The sequence below is a fragment of the Sander lucioperca genome, chromosome 22, assembly GCF_008315115.2.
Source record: "Sander lucioperca isolate FBNREF2018 chromosome 22, SLUC_FBN_1.2, whole genome shotgun sequence".
Classification (NCBI taxonomy): Eukaryota; Metazoa; Chordata; class Actinopteri; order Perciformes; family Percidae; genus Sander; species Sander lucioperca.
This window is the reverse complement of record NC_050194.1, coordinates 16,352,181-16,379,346: the sequence shown is the minus strand read 5'-3', so window position 1 is coordinate 16,379,346 and position 27,166 is coordinate 16,352,181. Positions and strand designations below refer to the sequence as shown.

Sequence of the window (27,166 nt, the reverse complement as noted above, 5' to 3'; positions counted from 1 at the left end):
TACTTTTTATGTTCTAACTCACCCCAAGGATGGATGCTGAAAAGTGTCATATTGAGCTAAATACTACACAACATCATTGCAGGAGGTTGCTTGAATGTCGTCACTGCCATTGTGGTTTAATCTGTCCTTGGAAAAAATACATCACACATCTACCTGCTATTGAGCTGCAGCACAGTCTGCTCCTCGACTGTCTCAGCTTTTTTTTTTTACATATTTGCTTTTTCTGTGGGAAATAATGGTAGTAATTGCATCTGCCAAATGTATTTCCGTTAAATTTTCTTGTTCGTTTCTTTACTTATTTAAACCCAAATGTAGAGTATTTAAGTGGTAACTCTTCCTTTTGCCTCAAACTGGCAAAATATGTATTTAAAATACATATGACCTCAAAGCTTTCTTATTACACCAAATATGGAAAAAGTTTATGTTCTATATATGTTATATGGGCTATGGCTGATGGCATTGCCATTTACTGACTTAATCCTACAAGACTTAATCCTACAAAGTGTGTTTGGGGTCAACAAGACCACATTGGTCTAACTCCCTTCTAAACCTCTTTTGAAAAAGTCCTGTCAACACAAATTACAGATATAGAACATGTATATACAGCTGGGATCTCTGTAACCCCAAAAGAGAGCATGCGTCCTTTTATTTATGAGCATTTTTTTACAATCTAAAGTATGTTTTTGTACAGTGAGTCTATGTATTGCACCTACTACCACATCCTCAGTTTCTCCAGACTTCAGACATCAGAGGTTACAATAAACAGCAAACTACAGTTTTCCTGCCAGTGGACAACCTGATTCTAAAATGCAGCAACTCGCAGTAAGACCTAAATTCCAAACTGAATCAATAATTCACATGAGGGTTTGAATTTGTCAGCTTCTTTCAGTCACATTAGTAGAATGATGTTAAAAAGCTGTGGGGGGGGGGGGGGGTATGCAAGATGAATAGAGTTGCTCCACATAGAAGTGTGATCTTAATCCAGTCACTGCAAACAACACTGGAAAGACACGGTTCAATAGCCATGGCATTTCCTTTAGTTTTGATTTTTAGGTAAGAGTCTAGAGGAAAAGTGCAGGTGTAAATAATAAATTAGTAGTGGCTGAATTCCATTTAGCTTCTTCAGTTTCATGGTCCTACTGTTGTGCATGCTGCCTTATTGTCATGGTTTACTGGGACACTTGAATAGAACAGAATTGTTAATGTTATTTGTAACACCTGTGCTATTTCTGCTATGACAAGTCAAAATGTCTGCTATGAAAAAGGCCTATTGAGTACAAACATTCTTCTATGGTGCTTTTTTACTGCCACACTCAGATACAACCAAGCACGTTATTACAATCAATGTACTCAATCCTGTCAGGCCTTCCCAGCCAACCAATTTGTCAAATGCCAGGAAAATAAAAGAAAGCCTGAGACTGCAAGCTCCTCTCCTCACTTCTCCCTCCTGTAGCTCCTTGACTCTCTATTCCCTGTCAACCTTTTCAAACTGCTGAGCCACGTTTTTCCTCAGCATAGCTAATTCCTCTATTGCCAACCCTGCCACTCAAACTTCCTGTCTGGCTTTACGCTCAATCTTACTGCTTGAAATATATCCACATCATTCCTTTTTTTCTCATCTTTTCATCCTGTTCATACTACTCTTTCAACATATAAGCTATACTTTTTAATAATTCACCCTATTTTAAGTCCTACTATTTTCATGGATAGTCACTTTCTCGCATGTGCTTATTTAAAGTCCATATTTTAGCCATGCTAGCAGCGTGGCTCTATGGATGGCTATGTCGGTCTGTCCACCACTTTAGTCTTTAGATTGAAATATCTCAACGACTATTTAATGGATTGCCACGGAAACTTGACATTCATGGTCCTTAACATAAAATCCTAAAGAATTTGGCGATACCACGAATGGTTCTCTTGCACCACGATCAGGTTGACATTTTTGCTTCAGAATGAAACAACTATTGGACGGATTGCCATGAACTTTGCTACAGATATTTAATGCCCTGAGAGGATAAATATAAATTACTTTGGTGGGTTATCAATTTGTCCAATACTTACCCATCAGCCTCAGCTGCAGTTTGTGTTGTGTGCTAATTTGTAAATGTTAGCAAGCTAACAGGCAAGACTAAATTAGTAAACATGGCAAACATTATACCTGTTGAACATCAGCATTTTAGCATTGTCACTGTGAGCATGTAAGCATGCTGATGTTAGCATTTAGATCAATCACCATTGTGCCTTACATGTTCCCAGGGCTGCTAGCTAGCATGGTTGTTGTCTTGTTCCTCTGTGGTTTTAAACTCACTGGTTGAGATTAAAACTAGCCACAACCTGTCAGAAGTTATCATTGCAATAGCTACTCTATTCATTTGTATTTGTCACGTGTCTTACCGGTATTTAGTTACTCCTCTCTCTTGTAAAAGCTTCTCTGGCAGCAGAGACAATATGCTGGACAAATTCCATGTGCAGCTGATCCTCTTTAGTCCCATCTTGTACTCAAAGGTCCAATATTCTCATCCCATCAGTAACGTAAATCATCAATTCCTTTTCATCAGATCATTCCTCTCTGCTAGTGTACTCCACTTTATTTAACAATTCCTCTTTTTCTCCTCTCATGTCTCTTTTTTGTTTTTTTCTTCTTATGCTCTCATCTATATCTCCGACTGCCTCTCTCTCCATTGGCAGCTCCATAGGTTATTTTTAAACTCTTTCTGTTTTTATGGGTTGAAGAAGTAAAAGTACACGTTGGCAATAATAAGATGCAGCCACACTCATATGTTTCTCTAGATAGTGTGTGTTACCATCTCATCACTTTTCCAATCACTGTGGTGTATAGATTTATTACATTTTCAGGCATGCAAGACACAAAAGATGCAGACAGTGAGTCAAGTTCAGCAAATTGCCATCTCCCCTTCGCACAGAAGGGCTGCAGTTTGTGACTGTTGATGAGCCGTATAGCATGAAAATAACCTCCCAACTTATCCTGTAGATAAGCAAGCAATATGAGGCAGTCATTTGCCAGTTAGTTAAGCTTTATAGCTGCACACAGTAAGTGGTGGAAGGCAAAGGAGGGAGAGGGGGTAAAGAAGGGGGTGAAAAGAAGAGGAAGTAAGAATAAAGGCAAAGGAAGGAGGAAGGAGAAGAGAGTGTAGATGTATTTTCAGCCTGAGAGTGCTGCATCCTTAACTAAGTATATATATAGTTTTATAGCAAGAAACTCCAGCTACGCTCTCTGGAGTAAGGCAGCAGCTTATAGGATGAAGGCAGTGCAACATTTTATCTTTGCTGTCTGAGCACATTGAGTCTTCATTTTAATAACATTTTTCTGGTTTTACTCAACAATGATAGAAAAACAATGGTGTCACTAATTTGTATTTTTGTCTGCTTGTTCATGTGGATCAGCATCAAGCACTGAATAAGAATTGTTCAGATGAGAAATGGCAACCACAGTTGAATGAACTGAGACTGAAATTTAATTCAACACACCTTTTCATTTACAAGTTCCTGCAACTGAACCATGAAAAGTGTGGATTAATTTGAGGAAAATAATTGCTTTTGTAAGTTCATTGTCAGTTTGCGTTTTCAATTGTATTCTGATATTAAAGTATTACAATCATTGTTGTTTGAACTGGAAAAAACATGAAGCAAAATCACATTATTCCTTCACATGCGTTATGGGAACAGTTTACAGTTGTGTGGCTTTGCAGATCTTTTTTTAAATGCTGTGCTGATGCAAGTTTCAATAACTATATCAATCATTAGAGTTATGCTGAGGCAAACTGAGGAAAGTGGCTGTAAAACTGTATTGCTTGCAAAACATCAGAAAAACTGAAGGAAGCAAAGGTACATACACACAAGTTCATGGCTGTGGTGTGTCAACACGAAGCATTTCACTGTGGTTTCCCTCGAACAATTTGGAATTTAAACCACTGCAAGAGTTATTTAAAATGTAAAATGTAGCCCAAACATGTGATATGAATGGACCCTCAGATGCATGGCTGGTAATCTTATGGTATTGCTGATGTAAAAGTTTGTAAATGTTATTTGTTTTCTACTTTATGGCAAGTTTTCAGCACCACGGAGAGTTCCACACCACTCACTAACTGTAAGCTGCTTTGACAAATGATTGCTTGTGCAATGTAAGATTGTCGCTCACAATACATTAAAAAATAAATGAAACCAATTGAAAATGTTGACCTTGAAGCTTCATGCATGACCTTGGAATTAGCACTTTTAATCACAAGGTCCACTTGTGTGGTTTCTCCAGAGCTTTCAGCCACATCTCATGGCCTTCATCAGTGAATAGAATTTACTCAAACTCAAAACTCAGTTTTTTGTCAAACAAAATAAAATAGTCCTGTAAGGGGATTCCATTCACAACTTGTCATTTACATCCAAACTTAAGAACAATGTCAAATCACAAGATATTCCATCTGCTTTAGTAGAAATAGGGTGTTTTCCTCCCCTACGTGCACCATCGGAACCAAAAGTAATTGTGGGCAGTAGTTTGAACTAACTGCCTATATCTTTCCTAGAGTGGGTCATTTGGCTGGTGTCCTCCACTTGTTGTCAGTAGCTGTTTTTCTGCACGGTGATACTGCATGTCTGTAAGGCTATCTGTAGCACTCATTAAAAAGAAATGGAAGTAATTGTCCCCGTGGGGCCGGGGCGTGAGTCAGCAAATGACAGTGCCAACCCCTTTTGGCATGTCCAACACAATGTCAGTCTGGCTACCTGCCCATTCTCACTGCCGACCCCTCTCTCTTTTCATCGCTCCATCTCTCTCTCACAGAATAACTGCTGATGATAATCTATCTTCTTCTGATGTCTCTCTCTGGAAAGCTATCACTGTATTACTCCTGTATACACTTACAGGAATGTAGCTACTGTGAGTGTGCTGGTCCATCATGAGTTTATAGAGACTTTATTAGGGCCAGAGTGCCGACGAACGTGGGCTGGCGAAGGCCCTCTTGAAACAGAAGGAATTATTATTATTAAGAGCAATGGATCGCATTTTTGAGGGGCTTAAGATGCTTAAAAACTCGCCAAAGTTTGCACATGTTCCCCTGGTAAAAAATTTGATATTTTAAGGGGTTCGTAGATAGGCGTGCAAAAATGGCACCCCCTACAAAACTTCAAAAATTGAGCTCCTGCAGTATTTTTGCACGTAGACTAATGGAAATTCGCATTCAATATGTAACATGTCAAGACGTACAAAAAAGCCTCTTGGAGCCACACCCTACACCCAACAGGAAGTCCGCCATTTTGAATTGACTGTGCGAAATAAGTGCATTTTATGCCATTTCCACATGTCATACATTAACGAACTCCTCCTAGAGATTTCATCCAACAGACTTCAAATTTGGTTTCTGCCATCTTAAGACCTTAAAGATGACAAGTTATTAAAAGCTTGAGTTTTCGTCGCAGGGGCTGGCCGCGGCGTGGTGGCCATTTTGTGTGTTTTGCCATTGAAACAGGAAGTTGTTGTAACCCGAGTGTACATTGTCCAATCTGCACAAAATTTCTCATGATTCATGAGAGTTCAAGTCTGAGGACATCTACATGCCAATATTGACAATAGTCATAGTGCCACCTGCTGGCAACAGGAAATAGGCCTAAAATTCAAGGTGCTATACTTCAACAAACTCCTCCTACATACTTAATTGATCGACTTCAAGATTTGTCTGTGCCATCTCAACACCTTAATGATGAGAAGTTATTAAAAGCTTGAGTTTTCGTTGAACAGTATGGGCGTGGCAGCCATTTGCAGCATTTGGCCATGAAAGAAGAAGGTGTTGTAACTCGAGTAAACATTGTCCAGTCTGCCCGAAATTTCTCAGGATTGACAAGGGTCCAGGCCTGAGAACATCCCATGCGGATTTTGGCTCATAGTCATAGCGCTCCCTGCTGGCAATAGGAAATCAGGCATATGTGACTAATGTCATCTGATTTACATGAAATTTACAATGTGTGGTCTACAGTTGATATTAAGCCTTCCCCTATACTCTGACCACGCCCCCTTTTATAACTCATGAACCATTTGACGTAGACTCTTGTGTGAGGTATTAATAAACTCAGCAGAGAGTTCCTTTTTCATTGGTGACGGTTTGCCCCACCCCCTATACTTGGTACAACATTTCCAACCCTGCACATTCCATGCAGGAAATGAAGTCTAAGTCGTGCGTGTGGTGTCCAACGGTCGTGTAGATGCACGGCCGCACGGAACGGTGTCCCGCCAGGTAACCCCGCCGCGCACAGAAGTGCAAGGGCCCGTCCAACGCTGCTTGCAGTTTTTATTGTTCTTTATGTCTCCTAAGAGTCTATTATATTACTCCTAAGATAATTTTTAGTTCTGCTGTAACACTGTAATGTCTTTAATGTAGTACTATTATGCTAAATTTGATTTAAATGACATATTAATATCCCCCATTCTTTCCTGCACTAGAATCATTGAGAGAGAGTGGTTGTAATTGTGAATGTGGTTAATGTTCACTATTAGTGGACTATTAGTATGGCCTTGTTCAGTATGAGTAGATGCCATTTTGCTATTGTGACACTGGGCACACACACACACACACACACACACACACACACACACACACACACACACACATTTTTCTTTTGTAAATGCATTAATTCCATCACCTTGGCCCTAAAATGAGGTCCTGATCCTAAACCCTTAACCTTCTAAGGACCAAACCAAACATCATGCCAAAGCACTTGTGTGTTCATTGTCATGTAGCATTCTTAATTTTAGTTCAATGCATTTACACAAAACTATGACAAGCTGCCCAACGCATCATCAGACACCGACAGTCTGTGAACAGACGCTACTTGGCACAGCAGATCTGCCTCTGGAGCTAAATATAGCTGTCACATTTGCTGAGCAAATATTTTGACTTTTGCTCTACAAGTGAATATGGCTTTCTGTCTGTATGCAGATGATGAATTGCAATAACTTTGATCTCCTGACTTTTTCTTGCCAGCACCACCATTGGGTCAACTTTCTTGACCAAATACTTGCTAAGCAAATGTCAGTTAGCTAACACACTAACAACATTAAACCTGCCAAACATCAGCATGTTAGCTTTGTCATTGTGAGCATGTTGGCAGCGTTACTTGCATTGCTAAACTGACATAAAGCAGCAATAAAAAGCCTCTTCAGACTAATTTGTACCATGTATATTTTATGTAGGCCTACATTATTAATACTTCACCACATAAGAGATCTTGTATGCAGAGACCACATTTGTTCTCTTTGTTAACCACATTCTATTCATCTTTGACTGCTCACTGAGCATATAATTAACCATGTTATGTAGTGTGTGAGGCAATATATAATATGTTTTCTTACTAAAATAAGGTCAGAATCATTTTGATATAATCAGGTTATGGTCAGACAATTTCATTTGTTGTTGTTATTAAGTTATAATCATTTTAATTTCTTGTAATGAGGTTAGAGTCTGGATTGTGATCGATTCACCTGCGTTTCACTGTTTGCTTCTGCCTCATGATGCAAACACACAAGACTAAATCTTTTTATTTATCTCACAGTCAGATAACAGCATCTGTTGTTCAAAACATTCAATACTTGTCTTCCATTCCTGTGTATTCACAGCATTTTGTGCTGTTCCTTGTGGTCTACATTGGTTACAATGTCTATTGTGGTTCATACATATCACATAACATACTGTTTGTAGTAATATCTGATGTTGATTTCTACTGTATATACGGCTGTTTAGCAAAACCAAAGTGATACATTTTAATGAAATTATTCCTCCTCCTTTCATGTTTGGTAAATCCTTCTCTTTCTTCACTCTTGTTTCTCTTGAAAACTCTCTCACATTGCTCGCGCAGTTCTTTTGTGATAGCTCACACCTTTATATATTTCATAATTCACAGCTAACCTTGTGGAAAGGGTCTAACACCAGCTGTACAACTGGGACTCAGTTTTCACATTGTCATCAGATTGTGACAAAGTGGAAAATGTCTCTGTCTTGCCATGAAAATAGAGAAACACACAGACATCTAAATAAAAATTTGAAAAGAAAACACAGTGCACAGACCACACACATACAAATCATCTACACAGAAAAAAAGTGGGCCATGTATTCCACAAGGAGCGGGCTCACCGTAAAAAACTCTTCAAAGTGATAAATAAAAAACCAAGGCAGCTTCACACATGAGCAAACGTTTGCTTGTTACATCATGAAAGAGATTTGTCTCTATCAGGAATTAGTAGGTTAACATTTGACCCAGATACAGCTAGAATCTGTGCATGTTCATTACATCAAAGAGTTTAAATTAAGCTTTCTCATTTAAATAGAAAAGGATCTTTAAAATAACACACTTTTTTAACGCAGGGGGCTTACAGCTTCAAGCAAGGCTGAGGGACTTCGTCATCCTGAGACAACAAGGAAAAGTACATAGTTTTTCCACCTTTTTCCCCAGCATATTCAGACTCCCACTAATCTTTAAATTCATGTTGCCCTTGAAACCTACTGAGCCACAATGTCCAACATTGGTATTTACATCTCTTTCATTGTGCAAAGGCAATATACCAACAGGTTAACTATTCTTTCAGAGGACGAAAGCACCCCAACTACATTATGGAGTATATGGCACGACACATTTAATGGCTTTGTTTCTTTCAATCATAAACCAGCTACAACTACAGGATAACATACAAGGTCAAATAGAGTTCAAATCATGAGGGCTCTGACACCTTCGAGGCTCGGTCGGGAGGCAAGAGATTTGCATGCTAAACCTGCTGCACACCACAAGATATCATGTGGCAACTGTTCGCAGTGGCATGCACGATTTTGCACGGACCAAAGCTCACACTCTCCAAGATGTTGAAAATCAGTGGTTATGGCCAACTCAGGATTATAATCAGAAACCGAACCATGCAGTGTGTTTCAGGGTTTAGTGACATAAGGAAAATGTGGGTGCACATGGCCAAGAGTGAAAGGAATCTATTGGAATGTAGTTGCTAAATCACATGATTGATCTTTAAAAGAGCTCTCCGTAGATCTAGCATGGCACTTCTATAACATTGTCAGACTCACGATGGTTTTAAAAATTACAATGCAGACGCATTGCCAGACCTTCCTCCACAGCGCTGTGGAGAAGGGTCTGGCTAGTTCACACAGCATTCGGGGATGGGAGAAAAACGTGCTCTGGTTTATTGGCATTTCTTTAAACCAATCACAATCGCCTTGGGCAGCATTGAGTGCCAGACGGAGCAACGGCGCCTCTGCAAAATAGCCTCGGGAAGGAACTTGTTTGGGTGGAACATGTGTACGTTCAGCAGGTTGTTTTAGTCATGCAACGGAAAACTCAGACAGATAGTCTAGCTAGCTGTCTTAATTTACCCTGCAGAGATCTGAGGAGCAGTTAACCATAGTCCTCATAAATCGACCAGAGTTTAAAATTCCAACACAAAGAAAGCTGAAGGTACCGGACATCCGGCCGAAAAGAATGACATCCAGCGGGATGTCCAGCGTGGCAATGGAGCAATCCCGGAAGTGGAACATCGTGGATATTGACTAAGAATGCAGCAGATCCAGAGATATTGTCTTTTATATTCCATGCATTCTTCTTCCTTGTCCAAACCTGCCACTTACATTACCCACAATGCAACTCATCAGCCAACAGTTTGGTCAGAGATGTGTTATGTTAATAGTGGCTAATTTAGCCTTGAGTAGCTAGCCTCACACAGAGATGAGAAGCGGGCTACAGAGGTCTAGTAAACTCCACACTCTCATTTTCAGACTTGTAGTCTTCAGCCGCAACCGACTCAGGTGACATCACTTGAGGCAATTTATTTCATGCAGTAGTACTCCCCAAGACCTATGAACAGACTTCGATGTGTTAAATCAGTGGATATCCCCTTTAACCACCACACCTAACTCCCTGCAAAAACTGCAACTACTGTATGACCTAAAGTTACAAAAACTTTATACTTCCTTATAATCATATTATATTTGGTTAATAATAATACATGGATTCGTTTTTAATTTTTTACTGATTTGTTTTGTATCACATTTATATTAGATTATTCTGTTTAGTAAGGCCTGATGACGTACCTAAAAGCATTGTGGGTGCATTAAGTGATGTAAGTGAGGATCATGATGATGAGATTAATTTATTTCATTTATTGAATCCTTTCTTTTCTGCCATTATACTGATTTGAAATGTTTTCATGTATAAAAAAGGCAAAGCTACCACCATTACTGTAGTTTTATTTGAATGTCAATATATGGAAATAAGCACATTAAGAATGACCATCACTTATTCACTATTATAACCTTTATTCCCACCGTATTACTTTTACATTTACCACTAAATTGCATTTTGTTTCACTTTAAGTTGTTGTTTTTCATCTGAGACTGGTAACATTTAGTTTGAGAAGGTTAGTAGCTGACTAATGCATTTATTACAACTTAATAAATTCTGTAATTCTGTTTAATAAAATCAGTTGGAACCATGTAGGGTAGCTCCGTGAGCCCTGGGTGTGCAAACTTCATTTACTTTCCTGCACTTCCTTTTGAAGTTGGGGATAAGATGATAGAGAGATAACATGTGCAAGGTCATTTCCCAGTATAATGTTCTAATTATGGACAAGATGTCCTTTCAGTGGAGTGCCTTTGCATATAATGAAGAAGAATACAGCTTTTGGATTGTGCTGCAGCATTAGAACAACCCACCAAAGTTACTCAAGAGATGTTATGGTTTGTTTTTTTCTACTAGTTTAATGATTATCGTAATGGTGCAATATACAGTATCTGTACACACATCATCAATTTATATCCATTTACAGCAAAGATTTCACAAAACAGTACCTTCTGTGTTATTACTGTGGAGAAGAATCTGGAATGAATCGTGGCCGAGTAACACCACATGGGAACCTGTCAGTCTCCAGATAAACCACAAACCAAGCAGAGCTGCACCAAAGCCTCCTCCCAAAGCGAAAACTAAAATCTCTGGACACCCTGCGCTGAGAAACAGCTGACATCAGCTTTCTTACCAGACTGCCTGCTGCGATATGGCTCCTTTTCCACTGGAAACGGACACAAAGTTGGCATAGATGGCGAGTGATAACGAGCAAACAAAAGGGAGAGTGTAAAGTGACAGATTAAAAAAAAAAAAAATTAGAGAAGAAGAAGATAGTATGGGGAGGCATAGAAAAGGGTTATGCTAATTTGAGTGGATGGGGAGATGAAATAGAGTCATATTACTGTTGGAAATGTGCAGAGATGGGACTCTTATTCCCCTCGCTTGCTCCTTACAGCTCAACTTAACACACACATACAGTACAAACACATGCACTCTCACACAAATGCATGTTCCTGTACTGTAGATGGTGTGCAGTGAATTGCAGTGCAGTGAATTGTGTAACATACTGTATATTTTAGGTGACAAATGCAGTACAACACCTGAACACCTGATTTTTGTTGGAAAATGTTTTCAAAACAAAACATTTTTTTGAGTACTGCCCTTCAAACAGAGTTACATGTGGTGTGTGTGTGTGTGTGTGTGTGTGTGTGTGTGTGTGTGTGTGTGTGTGTGTGTGTGTGTGTGTGTGTGTAAAAGAGACAGAGAGACAGAGTGAGCATGGAGGGCAAAACTAGACTCGTAACTAAAGTGAAAAAAGTTCCCCCGAGCAGTTAATAAAAGATGATGCTGCAAAATGGATACCAGCTAGAGCTCCTGCATGACATAAGAGAAAAGGATATGAGAGTTTTCTTCTTTTGTCTGTCTTCCATTTGTTTGTTGTGAAATATTGATGCTATTTATGATGTTTTTTAGTGGCCAACAGTTATGAAACTTGCATAAACAATACACAAATGATCAGATCTAATAAAAAAAGTGTGTCATGCAAACCATTTGTGGCACTCTAAAGTTAATATATATATATATATATATATATATATATATATATATATACTACCAGTCAAAAGTTTAGGGTCACTTAGAAATTTCCATTCCAGACAGAATACCAACTGAGATCATTTGCATTGCTTTTTTTAATCAGGGCAGCAGTTTTCAGATTACATTATGTACTTACATAATGGCAAAAGGGTTCTCGACTGTTGTAGAAAGAAGTGGCTGATCTTTAATGCAATATACATTGCTCATTATCAGCAACCATTCATCCAATGTTCCAACGGCACATTCTGTTTACTAAAATGATATCATTTGAAAAGGCTAACTGAGAAAATATTGGAGAACCCTTTTGCTGGTATTCTGTCTATGGAGTGGAATGGAAATCTCTAAGTGACCCCAAACTTTTGACCGATAGTGTATATATATATATATATATATATATATATATATATATATATATATATATAGAAGGTCTCACCCTCATCGGTTCAGTTTCACAGATTGTCTCACACATTTACACTGAGAAGCCCTTGAGAAGTCCTTATCAGGTTTTTCATGCATTTATGATAAAATAATATGGTCATTAATTTGCATAATTACCTGCTGCACCACAACACAATATTGTTTCAATGATGGAGAATAGCAGGGGCTTGTCAACCTGCTCAAGGCCAGCCATGATTGTTTCAGACAAAACTGGGACATGGTGTACAGACTTACTCTGCTTTTGAAAGAATATCTCACTCAACAGATAAAAGAAAGATCTGCTCACATTGTAGATATAGATAGATAGATAGATAGATAGATAGATAGATAGATAGACAGACAGACAGACAGACAGACAGACAGACAGACAGACAGACAGACAGATAGATAGATAGATAGATAGATAGATAGATAGATGGATCAGAAGCAAAAAAAATAGTAGTCAGTGCCATTTCTTTGTTCTCAGTTGTTTCTATATTTAGCTCAGAGTGGTGACGTACACTACGTACTGTACACAGGCTGTCAATGCAACAAATAGAACTGAGCTTGTTTGATATGAGACATTCTCAGTATCTAGATTAAAAATAAACATACTTTGGTGAGTATGAAACCACACAGTTTTACATGCAGAGAAGGCTGATAAATATAGGCATATACACAGAGGGAGACAGGCAGAGAGGAGCTGTCTTTGGTGCTGAATCAGCCACCCGTGCTTAGCTACTGGTGCTCTCTGTAGACTGTTGTGTCTGCCTGGTCGCCTGTGGTGTGTTACACATCAACATTGTTAGCTTGTAATGTTTTACAGTTTGCTTTTAGCTACTTTTAAATTCATTTCAGCACCAGCATGGAAGTTAAAAGGAGCAGTAGGAGCTATTTCCTATTTGTTTTGAGTATTTTATTTACTGCTCTATTCATAGGCTACTAGATTTACATAGTATTTTTGTTCTTTAGTTGTTAGAATTAAGCATAACTACTACCTCGGGTTTATGTAAGCAGGTACAGGACAGCATGCACCTGTGAGGGTCCATGTTTTTTTCATTAGAGCAAGAGAGGCAGGAGGAGCCATGAGTTCTTTGCTCTATTGTTTGCGTGCTTGCCAATGCCAAGGATGAATACATCAAAAGAAAACAAAAAGGTTTATATAGGACAATTGGTGCATTTGCCTGCCTATAAATTATCATGTGCATCAGTGGCCTTTTGATTTCAAGGTGCTTTAGTTTTGATTATGGACAATGTGAATGTGAATCCAATTATTTTATACTGGAAAATAAAGATGTTAACAACGGCGTTTACAAAGCTGTATCACAAAAGAAATAATTAAATCTTCAATCTTGTACCACCCACTTCTTCGAGCGTCATCACCTCTGAGCCAATCAGGACACACTCCATTGGTCTTGGCGTATTTTGAGACGTATGGACCAATCAGAACGAGCCGAGCACGTCGTCACGGCGAAATCAAAGTTGTTGTAAGAGCGCGTGTGTGTACGCGAGGGGAGAAAAACTGGCCGGTGGAGGAGAAAGGCTCGAAACAGGGACAGCGTACACTGGATATTTTCATTCACCGTATAAATCATTGTCGGTATTTTCTGCATCAGTTAGAGTCTAAACCAGAAATAAGAAGGATCCTTCCGACTGAATACCGTATTATACCGATGAAAGATGACTTGACAGTTAAAAACTAGCTCTACGTCTTCGGACTGTAGCGATGTTTAAACCTCTGTGTGCATAGTTTCACACCATTCTTCTGTCGCCGTGGACTTATCAATTTATTTCGGTGTTGCTGCTGAAGCAACATTTTCTGATCCGAGATGACGGAAATCAGCGAAAAGGAGAATGAACCACAAAACCGGGACCTTCGCCGACCACAGGCCACCATGCCCAGCCAACATGAATCAAAGGTAATAACACACCTGTGTCTAAGGATGTCTAATTAACAGCAAATATGGCGGTTTTTCTTTGAAAACATAACAAACTGGTTATTGAAGCTAAAGCAAGAGTGTCTCAGAAGTTGTCGGAGTGCTCTGTTTAAGGAAGGATTTAAATCAAATGTAATTTGAATTTATAATTTGGACTTGTTTAACCCTCTGCTCTGTCTTTAAGTTCAAATTGTATTTATGGAAATTTCGACCAAGTTGTATTCTGACTTACGAGGCTAATTATGTAGCTTAGTGGTTGTATATGCAGCGTCTTGCATAACAACTCTAAGCCGCTTTAATAGCCGCTTTAATTCTTGTAACTACCCTGACCTCAAAGTTAGCAGAGGGCAGAGATTACATGAAGGTGTGTGTTCTCTTGGGAAACCCATGAGACCATCACAAGACACAGGATGGCAAACATGGTCGAGGCATGGACAGATTAACCTGCTTTGGGGCTGCTGGTCCCCTATTAACTTCACATGTCTCTACTTCTCTGTAATATATCATTTCTTCCTATGCTTTTTTCTGCTAGAATATTACCTTTCCCAAGATTTTCTGCAGGGGTAATTTGAGTAAAGACATTACTTTAGGAGTATGCAACATATAACCACCTTGAGTTAAATAATTATCTCAGATCGCAAGACGTATATCTGCTGGCTCTTATGTACGGTCAGAGATGGGAAAGAAAGCCTTCATGTTTTCTGCCCCAGCCACTTGGAATTCAAATGGATGAATCTGAAATTGCTGTCCTTATTGTTCCTTTTGTTTATGTTTTTTTGCAACTTTTTATGCTGCTGTCTTAGCCAGTCGCCCCTTGCAAAAGAGGTTTCCAACACCAATGGAACTAAAAATATAGGTTAATATGTTAAATAAAATGTAATAAGCAGAAGGTTTAAAACTGGATTTTGACCCTCTTCAAGAAGGTGCTTCAAGATTACCCACCTTAAGGCATTCATCATGTCATCAGTGGTGCATATTCCCAAACACATTTTCATTTAAATTAGCACAAACCAGTAACATAGTTTTCCTGAAGCTCTCAAGGGAAAAATCTCTCGAAAAAGATGGAATGGTTGTTGCTGATCGATCTTTTTTGACAAAAAGTGGAGCCGAACTTCAAACTGAGACAGTAAATTCTCACTTACTGACTTGACCTAAATCTCCTGAATCACATTCATTTTTTTTAACATTTTCAAATGAGCATCAAGAACGGCCTTAATTGTGGCAACAATTACAACAACACGTCACATTAAGGCTGGCTTTTGCTGGGGACCCGGAACAAGCATGGCAGGATGGGCCTCTTGTTGTTTCTATTTGACTACAGACAAACACAATGGATGGTGGGCATTGAGGTGCTGCATGAATTTACGAGCCAATCAGCTAGCAAATGTTTGCCGTGTCTTGCTGGGGGCTTGGTCATAATTCACACAAATGGTCATCCAGACAAAACAAAACTGGGAAGAAGCAATCTTCTGAGCTGCGTCAGCCGTGCAGCTCTATGTTTGCAAAGCCCCTGCTGGCAGCCGCGACCGCTCCACATCCCACAGAAGAAGAATGTAGAGGAAAGAAAGAAAGTGTTTGTTACAACTGCGGGGTCTCTTTTTAGAGGAGTCTGCTCAAGGGTATTAGAGCTTCACTTGTTTCTTTCTTTCTGTCAATCTCAATCTTCTTACTTCTGCGTATTTCTCTATTCATTTCATTAAACATTTTTCCCTCTTCTGCCTCCATGTCTCTCTTTCTTAGTGCCTCTTACCGTCTCTCTCTGCAGTCTTTCTCATCTCTTCATCAGCTCTCTCTCTCTCTCTTATCTCTCATTCCCTCTCTGTCTCTCCACTGGCCCTCTGCTCTCAGAGAATTTTTTACAGTGATAAGTGGGCCTACCAGCTTTCTAGAATGCTTCTAATAGATGATGTGACAGATAATGAATAGTTATTCCACCTCCTACACCTACGGGCAAGGTGACGGTTTCAAAACTATTATTATTCCTCTCTAATCACTTGGAGCGCATGCCATTCTAGTGTCTTGCATATAGTGGTACAATAAAGTAGATGACAAGTTTGTAAAGATAAAGCAATGGTTGAAGGAATAGTTATACATTTTGGGAAACACACCTATGTGCTTTCTTGCCGAGAGTTAGATGAGAAGATCGATACCACTCTCCTTGTCTGTTAGCTGAATAGGAAGTTGCAGCCGGTTAGCTTAGTTTAGCGTAAAGACTGGAAACAAGGGGGAACAGCTAGCCTGGCTCTCTATCTAAATGTAGCAAAATCTGCCTACTGTCACCTTTGAAGCTAGGGCTGGATGATTAATCGAAAAACCGAAATTCAGAGCCTATAACTGACGTAATTTTACCAAGTCGGTTATTTCGGTCTTTTAATCCTATTAATATTTCCGCGGCCACCCACTGTGTGTTAATGTACTTTCCCCTTAAAACATATTACGGCCGCCGCGTGTGTAGTCACGTGACTCCGCCCCGTCCAGTCTGCGACCATAGGTGCTTTCCGATCGGATAGTACTTGTACTTTTTAGAGGAGAAGTACACTTCTAAGCAGTTCTAAGAACTACTCTTCCCCAAAATCTTTTTTCCCGTTTGCATTCCCACTGGCCAAGTGGCCATAGGGACTGGTAGGAGGGGTAAGGGAGTGACGCAAGCACGGCAACGGTCTTTATAGCATCGTCACTAGACCTTAGCGCCACATACAACAACAACAAATGATGCTAATACTTGTGCACTTTTCCTATATTAAATGCACGTCCATTCTCGTAGTAATTCACGTAATGTTTTGCTCAACACAGACGGGGCTTTATTATACTCGGAACAGACTGTGTGTGTGTGTGTGTGTGTGTGTGTGTGAGACGGCCGGTGAGCCGCAGGACACGCTTGTCGAGTTTAACTCCGAAAAGACAGTTAACCACAGGTTCCCGTTAATCTCATGATGGACATTTATTATTTATTTTCTACATTTTTAGGAAACTTTTTTTTTTTACATTAAAACTTAAATTACTTTTTTATAAGATGTTTTTATTTCATTGTAAAATCTACTGTTGTAGATTTCAGTTCAGTTGTTTGAAATATTTAATAAATAAGCATTAATTGCTATCTGTGTGTTGTTTCCTTATTTTAGAATCACAAAGATAGGATTATGCACTCTTTCATTAGAAAAAATAACCGTGAACATATTTACAGTATAAGAAAAGAATTTTTTTTTTTTAAATAATCGTTCAATAATCGTAATCGAGGTAACTTGTTCGATTAATCGTGATTATGATTTTAGCCAAAATCGTCCAGTCCTATTTGAAGCACAGTATCTAATTTGTTTAACTCATACAGAATTTCATCAAGAACGTCAACTTGCTGTTAATCGGCGGTTATATGTAAGCCCCCAGGAACAGCGCCATGTCTTAAAGCAACCATGGGCTTAGCGGCCAACGGTGGAACTGCACCCCTCTGGCCCAGAAAGGCTTTTCCCATAGACTTTGCATGTAACGTCATTAGCGTTTCCCAAACTGCCGGGGCTGTCGGCTAGTAGCTAACGTCAGCGGTAGCTTCGCGTGTGTGTGTGTGTGTGTGTGTGTGTGTGGATTGGGTCGTGTAAATGTGTGGATGTTATGGGAGAGAGAGAAGCATCTGTATACAGGGTGATGTATGACTGCTGCAGTACTTGGGGAAAAAAAGCCCCGAAGAATCCCATTAGGGAAAGATTGGAAAAAGACCCAAATATAGCCCATTCATACATACATTCATTATTTTTCTCACGTGAATAGGGTAAACATTTTAACCTTTTAGATATCACTATGAAAATTACTGAGTTGATTACTTACATCAAGACAAACAAAAAATGTATTACAAGTTTTTTTTAAATTGTTTAACATGGGCAAACGGTGCATAATCTAATTATGTATGTCCTAATTTGCGTAAATACCACAACAGATCTAAACATTGGGTATAGCCAGGTGAAAATGTCTTGTTGAATCTTGTTGACATATAACAGTAAAAGACTTAATGCTAAGGTCTGAATGGAACCCATTTAAGCTACCCATGAGTATTAATACATAGAAGCAGGAAGAAGTACTTTAAACCAGCCATTCTCTAGTAGTGTGTACGTAATTTGATTGTTCCAGCCACTTTTTATTTTACCTACATTTTGTCTTCTGCATTCTCCTTACCCTCGTCTCCTGTTCTTCCCTCAGACTCATCCCCCAGAAACAGCCCCAAACCCCATCTCTGCGATAATAATTAATAAAGGCTGGTTTAAAGTACTTCTTCCCGCCTCTATGTATTTATGCTCATGGGTAGCCTAAAGTTTAAGCTGGTCACACACTGCTGTGGGATGGCATCCCATTCTTCAACCAGCAGTCCTGACCTCAACCCCACTGAACACTTGTGGGATCAGCTTGGGCGTGCTGTCCTTGCCAGAGTGACCAACACAACCACGTTGGCTGACTTGCGACAAATGCTGGTTGAAGAATGGGATGCCATCCTACAGCAGTGTGTGACCAGGCTGGTGACCAGCATGAGGAGGATGTGCCAGGCTGTTGTGGCTGTGTATGGTTCTTCCACACGCTACTGAGGCTCCTGTTTGTGAAATGAATAAATTGTTCAGTTGCCAATATGTCTTGTTTCTTCCAACTTCAATCATCCAATCCACCAAACACCAAACGAGTCAATGGCAGAATAAGCTGTTTGGCATTGGCTGAGAAGATTTGGCAACTTTTTCATGGGCGCAACCCACATACTCAGCTCTGCTGCTCATCCCACAAATGTATGTTCCTTAAAAATGGGGCACCATTTGAAAGGGAACTAAACAGGCTTTCCAACAGTATTAGATGTATTGCCAAAAAGCATTGTAACCACAGAGAAATAATCTACCAAACACAAATTTCCTTACTTTTTGTGCTAAGTTTACTTGTAAGAGACACAAGAGAGAAGCTCAAGAACGCACAGTGTTTCTACGACAACACAAATAAACTGTCCATCGTGACGTCATGGGCCAGTCACTGCGGAAGATTGAGCTCCATGACTGCGGAAGATCCGGGTATTTTCGAGCTCCATGACTGCTTTATGCGCTTTTGAGCAACTCTCATTGGAATGAACGGGGCTTTGCGCTGAACGCTGTATCCAGTTCTCTTAATACATCCATGCTTATATGCCAGACTATTTCTGGACTGGGAGTAGTTGCCAGGTAACCAGCTGAGCTAAGAGACAGAAAAGTTACTGTACTCTCGGCCAAGAAATAGTCCGACTGACAACTTAATCCCCATTTCATTTTCAGGATTTCAGAATTTTTTTCAGATTTTGTTGGCTTAAGTCAGAGCCAGGCTAGCTGTTATCAGTCTTTATGCTAAAGTTAGCTAACCGTCTGCTAGCTGTAGCTTCATATTTACCTTACTAACATAATAGTGGAATCGGTCTTCTCGTCATCCTCTTTCGTATGAAAGTGAATATTTTGAACTATTCCTTTTAAACTCTATGTTGTTTAATAGTGGAGGAAATGAGAGCTGTGCTCAGAATCAGCCGCTACATAAAGTTTGATATTCATAGACAGTGGGTGTAAATGCTGATACTGCAAGGTGGTGCTGTGCCTCGTTCCGCAGGGCCTTCACACAGCCCATCGCGTTCTCAGCCAACACAAAGACATTTTATGAGGTGAAATAATGGCAGCGGGTTCACTCTGACTTTGCCCTTCACACTCACTTTCTCAGAGCCCTCCTCTTTCTGCTGCTAACTTCCTTATCAGCCCCTTTTTCTCCTCTCTTCATTTAATTTCTTTCTCTCCATTTAGAGTATGCATTTCCCTTCTTTGTTCTATTATTGACTGTAGCCCATTTAAATGAAAACCAACACCTTGTCTTTTTCTACCTGCACTTCACCTCTCCTCATCTTTCTCTCTTTGTCTCCCATTCCTTCTTTTCCTACATTGTTTTCTTTTCCATATCTCTGAGTATCTGACTGGTGATGGTTGCCTGAGTGCTTGAGAGCATAAAGGCCAGGAACTAATGGCGACGAAGGCCGACTGTGGCATCGCCTCACGTCGGCCCACATTGTCTTGGTCAAAAATGATCACTGGAACACACCGCACAGACTACAGCCGACATAGGGCCCTATGAAATCCGTTTTTATTTTTTTTCAAATTCCGTGTTTTCTGATTTATTTTTAGCCCTTTCGGATTTGCTTGATTTCTTTTCACTTCTAAGCAGTATTGGCCTTTAAAAACTCAGTGACACAAACTCACAATTCAGCTTTTTTATTTAAACTGTTAATATATTCAGCAAAGCACATTCAAAATGACCTAAATAAAAGCTTTGGATGCTCACCTATAACAATGTTGAGGACAGTGCGATCTAGGTTGTCAGAGGTTTAGTCGACAACAACGAAGATTTTCTTTCCACGGATCTCTTGCAGCACTTTTTGCGTGTGCTGGTCAAAGACCTGCGGCAGGTTGGTCTGCTGGCGTTTTCTGGAAGCACCCTCCCTGCTTGCAATGTTTAACAAGAAACTGACGTATCCTCCTCATTTTCTCTAGCGGTATGTCAGCTTCAGCACACGTTGCAACAAAATCTTCCACAAACTTACGCCTTGCATCTATTGATTTTGTCGTTGCCTCCATGGTAACCTGGAGGGATTTTCCCGCTGGAGATTTAGCTAGCTTTGTTCTTGAGATGAACTTTTGATTTCAAATGGTTGTCGGGAGGCGCCACTCGCTTCAACATTTTTTCCCTTGCAACAAACTCAACGTGAACGTGATGACATATGGTTACTAGGCAACAGGCAGTGCCATTTGGCCACGGTTTAGGTAGAGACCTGTCTCTGCTTGTTGTTGAGACCTGTCTCCGCTTGTTGTTTAAATTGAAAAATGAGAAGGAAGTAAAAAAAAAAAAAATAATTTATTTAATATGTCAACAAAATATATGTGAATTCCGTGCGATTCCGCGCATATAACAGAATTCCATTTTTATGTGTAGATTCCGCGATTCCGTCCGTGTTTTCCGCATCGCGGAAATCATAGGGCCCTACCGACAGCAAAGTACCACATACGTTCTGTGCCTGTGCGAGAGGAAATAACTCTGCAAATCAGCAGGCGGTGGTAATCTGTTCGTCATTCAAAAAGGGAAACCGGATAAAAACGTTGCTATGATACCCACAACAAACAGCGTTTGCTTGAACCGGCAGTGGCAGAACAGAACAGAGCCTCTGCTTCACTACCCGAAGGATGACCGCAGACACCGGGAGATGGCTAACCAGACTGTCCATCTCCCGGACTGTCATCCGTTCTCTCAACGCTGGCTCGTTAGCTAATGTTAGCTTGCTAATTCCACACACCCAACATACCTTCATCATACACTGGTTACAGAAAATTAGCCAACAAAATAATTGTCACTCCTCTGGCGTTAGCAATGTGCTTTCCTACGATGTGACAAGAGCTTGTGAAAGAAACATTAACTTGTTACATTTTACTAATTTAGTGGCTGGCCAGCTAGCTAGTAAGCTAGCTTGCTTGCTAGGGGGCTAATTGTTTAGCGGTGCAGGGGGTGCAGAGAGAGAGGTCTACTGTGTTACGGTCTTTATATTAAATATCACGGTATAGGATATTAGTTTATTAACGTTAGTTTATTTTGTAATGTGTCGGTATGTAGAGATCTTTAAAAAAGACATGTTATTGTTAAAATAAATATACCAACACAAGTGATATATATCTTGTACGTTTGCCATGTTATGGACAGAATGTGCAAAAAAAGATATTCCAATCATTCAAACCTGTGTACTTTTTAGAAAGAACATTCAAATGTCATTTTTGATCAGTTTTGACAGTTCTTGTGTGTGTCATCAGCTGAGTTGAAAAATGAAAGGAGCCTTGTGTGTGCCTGTCACAGTCGTTTGCTTTCCTCACTCTTGTTTATTAAATCAATTATTATCAGATGAATTGGCTGTTCAGCCAACACGTGGCGACGGTGCAGGACACACCGTACAAACTAAGGCGACGGTCGCTCACCGCCAGCCCAACTTGGACCGACGACCGCCTGGTGTGTCAGGGCCTTAAGGGTGATTTAAGAATAGAAAAGCCAGCCAGAGGTCCTGCCAAGAATGAAAGAAAAAAGAGTGAATTACCTTTCATAAATGAACAAACATGAAAACGATCAAATTCCAATTTGTAATTTGTACAGTTCATGAAACAAATCATTAAACACAAATGTGTAGCTATAAATTGTAAAGTTTTACTGTTTAATTAGTTTTGAACGGGTGTTGACAGTGGTGGCATTTCATTTCCTCTGTGAACTTCTGAATTCCTGTGTCAGAAGGTAACTAAACTTCTTTAATTAGCTTTTCTGTTGTGTACTAGCATCGGCCTGTGCCATTCAGATGATTGTACTGTGTAGATGACATTTCTGGAAAAAAAGCGTATCAATGTTAGCAGGATACATCACTCACTTCTGACAGACCATGATATGTTTGTGTTTCTCCTGCCAGAATGATTGACTTGTACCGCTGACCTTTGAAACAAACTATAGTCTGCACAAAAAACAGATGAAGGGATACAGATAGACAGAGACACAATGAGAGAGACAGGAAGAGAGATATTTAGAAAGACAGAATACACACAAAGAATAAGAAATCAATGGTGTTTTATCTATAAATGAATGCAAACGAACTTTCCGTACTTTACAGTAGGGCTGCACGAAAAAAACGTTTTATATCGTCATCGTGAGATCAACTTGCGAAATAAACACATCGCGAAAGACTGCGACACATCACGAAAGACTGCGACACATCACGAAAGACTGCGACACATCGCGAAAGACACTTAGTTAAGAGTATCGCTAGAAAACTGCACTTTAAAATGAAGCAATTAACAATGGGGAGTTAAAAAGTGCAGCAAGTGGCCTGTTCTGAACAGTTTCTTTGACAGCTTTTTTAGCTTGACATTGAACATATGAGGTAGCCAGTCTAGCCACCAGGTAAGTAAACATAGTACCATGGCTTCTCCTCAGAACACACCGAAGAAACGCCAACTTGAGCGTACGCTCTGCGCATGCACGAAACGTAATACGTCTCCATAGCAGGAGGCGGCGCTGCTCTGTATTATTTCCATTAACAGTCTGATTGTTTCCCAGAAAATGAGAACCGGCAGCTGATTGGACGAACGCATCACGTGGTTCTTTTTTCTCCGGAAATTCCAAGCCCCCAGCAAGAGCGCCGAGTCTAAAAGCCACCATGGGCTTAGCGGATAACGGTGGTACTGCACCCCATGGCCCAGAAAGACTTTTCACATAGACTTTGCATGGCGAAAGAAACGTCTATATTTCAGCGGATAATTTGTTTCTGGGTATATCAACTTACCAGCCCGAACACTGAAAGGGTCCTTGTTTAAAACGTTACGTTTTTAACATTTATAACATTCACTAGAAGCGAATCCAGAATTATTAAATTTGGCATGATGAACGCGCATAGTGGACGCAAGCAGAGCCGCAACAGCACGGAACACACTGAACAGACTCGAGTCACCGACCTCGCCGGACGGTCCGACGGCCGATAATCGGCTCTGTGTGTCAGCGCCCGTAAACGTCTGTGTAAAGTTAGTACGGGTAACTTGCTCTACAGCGACACTAGCGGCTGGCTGACCAAATCGCTCTTCCTGCAACGCGAACGGGGGTAAACACCTTTTATATATGTCAATGGTAAACACGGGGGATTTGAATGGGACTTATGTATCGATACTCACGGCTTAAAAATCAATACTTTCTTGGGGAAAAAAATATCGATTTATATCGCAGAATCGATAAAATTGCTCAGCCTTAGTTTGGATTGAATTACTGTACTTGATTGAGTTCTTAAATGATGCTGATCCAGCAGATTACCATGTGCAGTGTCAGGGTTAGAGCGGAGTCAGTTGGGAATAATATGGACTGTGCTGGAGGTTGCTGCTTTAGAGACAGTGGACTTTGGAGGTCATTTTGTCTTCTAAAAGGCAAAGCTGTTTAATGTAATGGAGTGAAAATGTAAGCTTTTATGATGGTTCTGATCTTCAGCTCTGAATGGCCGACTCACCTTGAAACAAACTGTAAAAAAAAGTACACATTTGGCTCCAGGACTTATTGAATACTTCAATGCATCAACAAAGTATCATTCATAAAGACCTTGTGTTGCCTAGCAACTATGATAAAACTATATTATCAACATTCAATAGCATACTGCTAGTGAGTTACTGTCATTGAAATAGCATTTGATTATTAAAGTAAAAAAAAATTAGACGTCACTTTCTCTCCACTCTGGTTTATCAACGGAATAATTAATCCCCAAATTTCTCCTTTTACATTTGTCCCTCATTTACCTTAAATACATACATTTTTCTGAACATGCCTAAAAGTCAATAAATAAGGTTTTGCTTTGAATGAGAACATAATGATCTTGTCCTGCACCCTGGACATCCCATTGTTTCTCTCCACTCTTTTATTTGATTTAGCCTAGTCTTCCTGTATGGTATTAGTTATACTGCCCTACTAAGGCAAAAGACCTTAACTCGCCAGAGTGTGAAACTGAGAAAAATGACTTTAAAGTTATCTTAATGTCCTAACAATTGAGTTATAGGTATACTATTGTAATTTTCACATTTTGTAGTGTATACCTGTATTAATCTATCTACAAAAAATGTTGAACTCAAATTTGACCTTTGACCCTTTTTACTGTAAAAAGTTACTGTATTCTGCCTCAGCATTGCCCACAAAATGAAAATCGGTCATACCGAGGCAAAATACCTTAACTTCTATTTTATAGCACAATGTTATGATAACAACGATAACTTTTACTTAAAATGTAAGCAATATTAACCCTGTTGGACTCACTATGATAAAAATGGCTTCACATTTATCAACATCATATGAAAATGATATATCAATTTTTTCTGTATTTCATACTCATACTAGTACCACACAGGCAGTCGCATGATTGATTCACAAACTCTCTCTGACAGACATCAGAATTAAGAATGAGAGTGTTTTGATGTTTTAATTAGGGCTGTCAAAATAACGCCTTAATTTCGATTAATTAATCTGAGAAAAAATAACGTGTTAAAAAAAATAACGCAGATTAATCCATTCCATATTGACGTTTGACCCGGAGCCGTTCTAGCCACCATTGGACTGTAAAATGAAGGACGGAGACGAGAATGTGCTACCTGAATCATTAATTGGAACATTTACTTGTAAAAATCTTCTTCCTGCCAACCCTGGCTACCGAAATATGGTGCCACTGATATGTCTGCGCTTCTCTCTGATGCTCTGAAACAGACGATACAGGAAACACAAACACCGCTGCACGTGACGCTAGTTAACACTATACACTATAACGTTAGCCTACCGCTAGCTAGTAGCTGGATTAAACACGGTTAAAATGCTGACAGCTAACGCTAAACGGTGTAAAGTTTGACTGTGTTTTACTGTAGAGGATTCAACACCGGTATGTAACAATCTGCAGCTGCCGTCGGAGAAACAACACAGACGGTGCGTTCAATGGAACTGGTAAACTACAGCCTCGTGGTGCATTTGAAGTTATTGTAAATGTCCTTTTTTGTTTTTGTCGTTCAACAGCAATTTACTAGTGAAATAAGTTGTTATTGTTATACATTATTATTAAATCATTTAATTTTGACCATATGGCCTTAGCAATAAACAAGCCGTTCTTTAATGTCACCAACTGTTGTTTAGTACCCTTTTTTTTTTTTTTCTTTTTTTTACTTTCTTAAAAAGTATCGGTTCAGGCACCATTAATTATGTATGCGATTAATTAATCACAGAGTATGTAATTAATTAGATTACATTTTTTAATCGATTGACAGCCCTAGTTTTAATGCATATAAAGCAGGTTCTTCTGTTTGGATATGAGGCACTAATTTAGACTCATTGCAAGAATGAAGACATGAACATGAAGATGCCGTCATTCACGTGCATATTAAGTAGCCATGTTGGTTTGTTTTGGTCTTATAATACATCCATAGATGCTCTGCAGAGAGGATGGTTAGTTTAGCCAGCAGTTAAGCATCGTATTTACAGAGTAGGCTACCTTAACTCAATTTGAGCATTCTGAAGTGCAAGCAAAGTTACGGTATTCTGCCTTAGCTTCTCTACGGCTTTTGAAGTTACGGCAAATTTTCTCCCCAAAACAATAAAATGTACTCAAGATATTTGTCCACATGATAAAGCAGATCTTTAATGTTCCAAAAATGACAATAACTCATTTTCGACAAAATTGAGTTACGGTCTTTTCGCTTTGCACGGCAGTATAGGGCTGATAGGGCAACTCAAATAAAATCTAACATATTTCAGGAACCAATACTTTAGAAGTATTTATTCTAGAAGATACACACACAATACACAATATAGGCTACACACACACAATACAATATACACACAATATAATCTGTGTGTCAAATGTGAGACAATATAGCCTTAGTGGGTAATTAAAGGAAACCAAAATTAACCAAATTGTTATTAACACTCCAATGAGTGTTTTTTCATCATTGTGTGAATATCAAAGAGGTGTTGTGGCAGTCAAGTTAAGCCTTTTAAACGGCAGGATTTGGAAATGCAAGCTTCTCTTGCTGCACACTCAGGCTGCCAGCTTATGAGCTGGAGAAGTCTTTGCTAACAAGAGGCGCATGGATCACTGACAAAACAGCCCTTCAAACAACAGCCAGATATTTGGGAGCCACACAGAGCTGTGACTGTGACAATAAGAGGAGGATATGAGAATAATATACCTTGATTCACACCTTTTTTTTTTTTTTGCAACTAAGATATTTACATAAGGTATAAGGGAGCCATATGTTCAATCAGGTAAACTTCCGGTCTGGTTTTAAACTGTTAACAATGTTAATGTCATTACA

At 39.5% G+C, this 27,166-nt stretch overlaps 1 protein-coding gene and 1 long non-coding RNA gene across 2 annotated transcripts in view; one reads left to right on the top strand and one right to left on the bottom strand.

The window, feature by feature from the left end:
- Window positions 1-382: 382 nt before the first annotated feature.
- Window positions 383-23,942, bottom strand: LOC116061326. The gene is made up of 3 exons (XR_004107698.2): window positions 23,876-23,942; window positions 18,721-18,728; window positions 383-393 (listed from the first exon to the last, which is right to left on the bottom strand). It is a non-coding gene; the product is annotated as an uncharacterized LOC116061326 (long non-coding RNA).
- Window positions 13,820-27,166, top strand: part of LOC116061325 (SH3 and cysteine-rich domain-containing protein 2-like) — a 47,764-nt gene continuing 34,417 nt past the window's right edge. Inside the window, exon 1 of the mRNA XM_031315459.2 lies at window positions 13,820-14,273. Coding sequence (XP_031171319.2) covers window positions 14,184-14,273 — 90 coding nt within the window. The 5' untranslated portion in view covers window positions 13,820-14,183. The remainder of the gene's footprint in view (window positions 14,274-27,166) is intronic.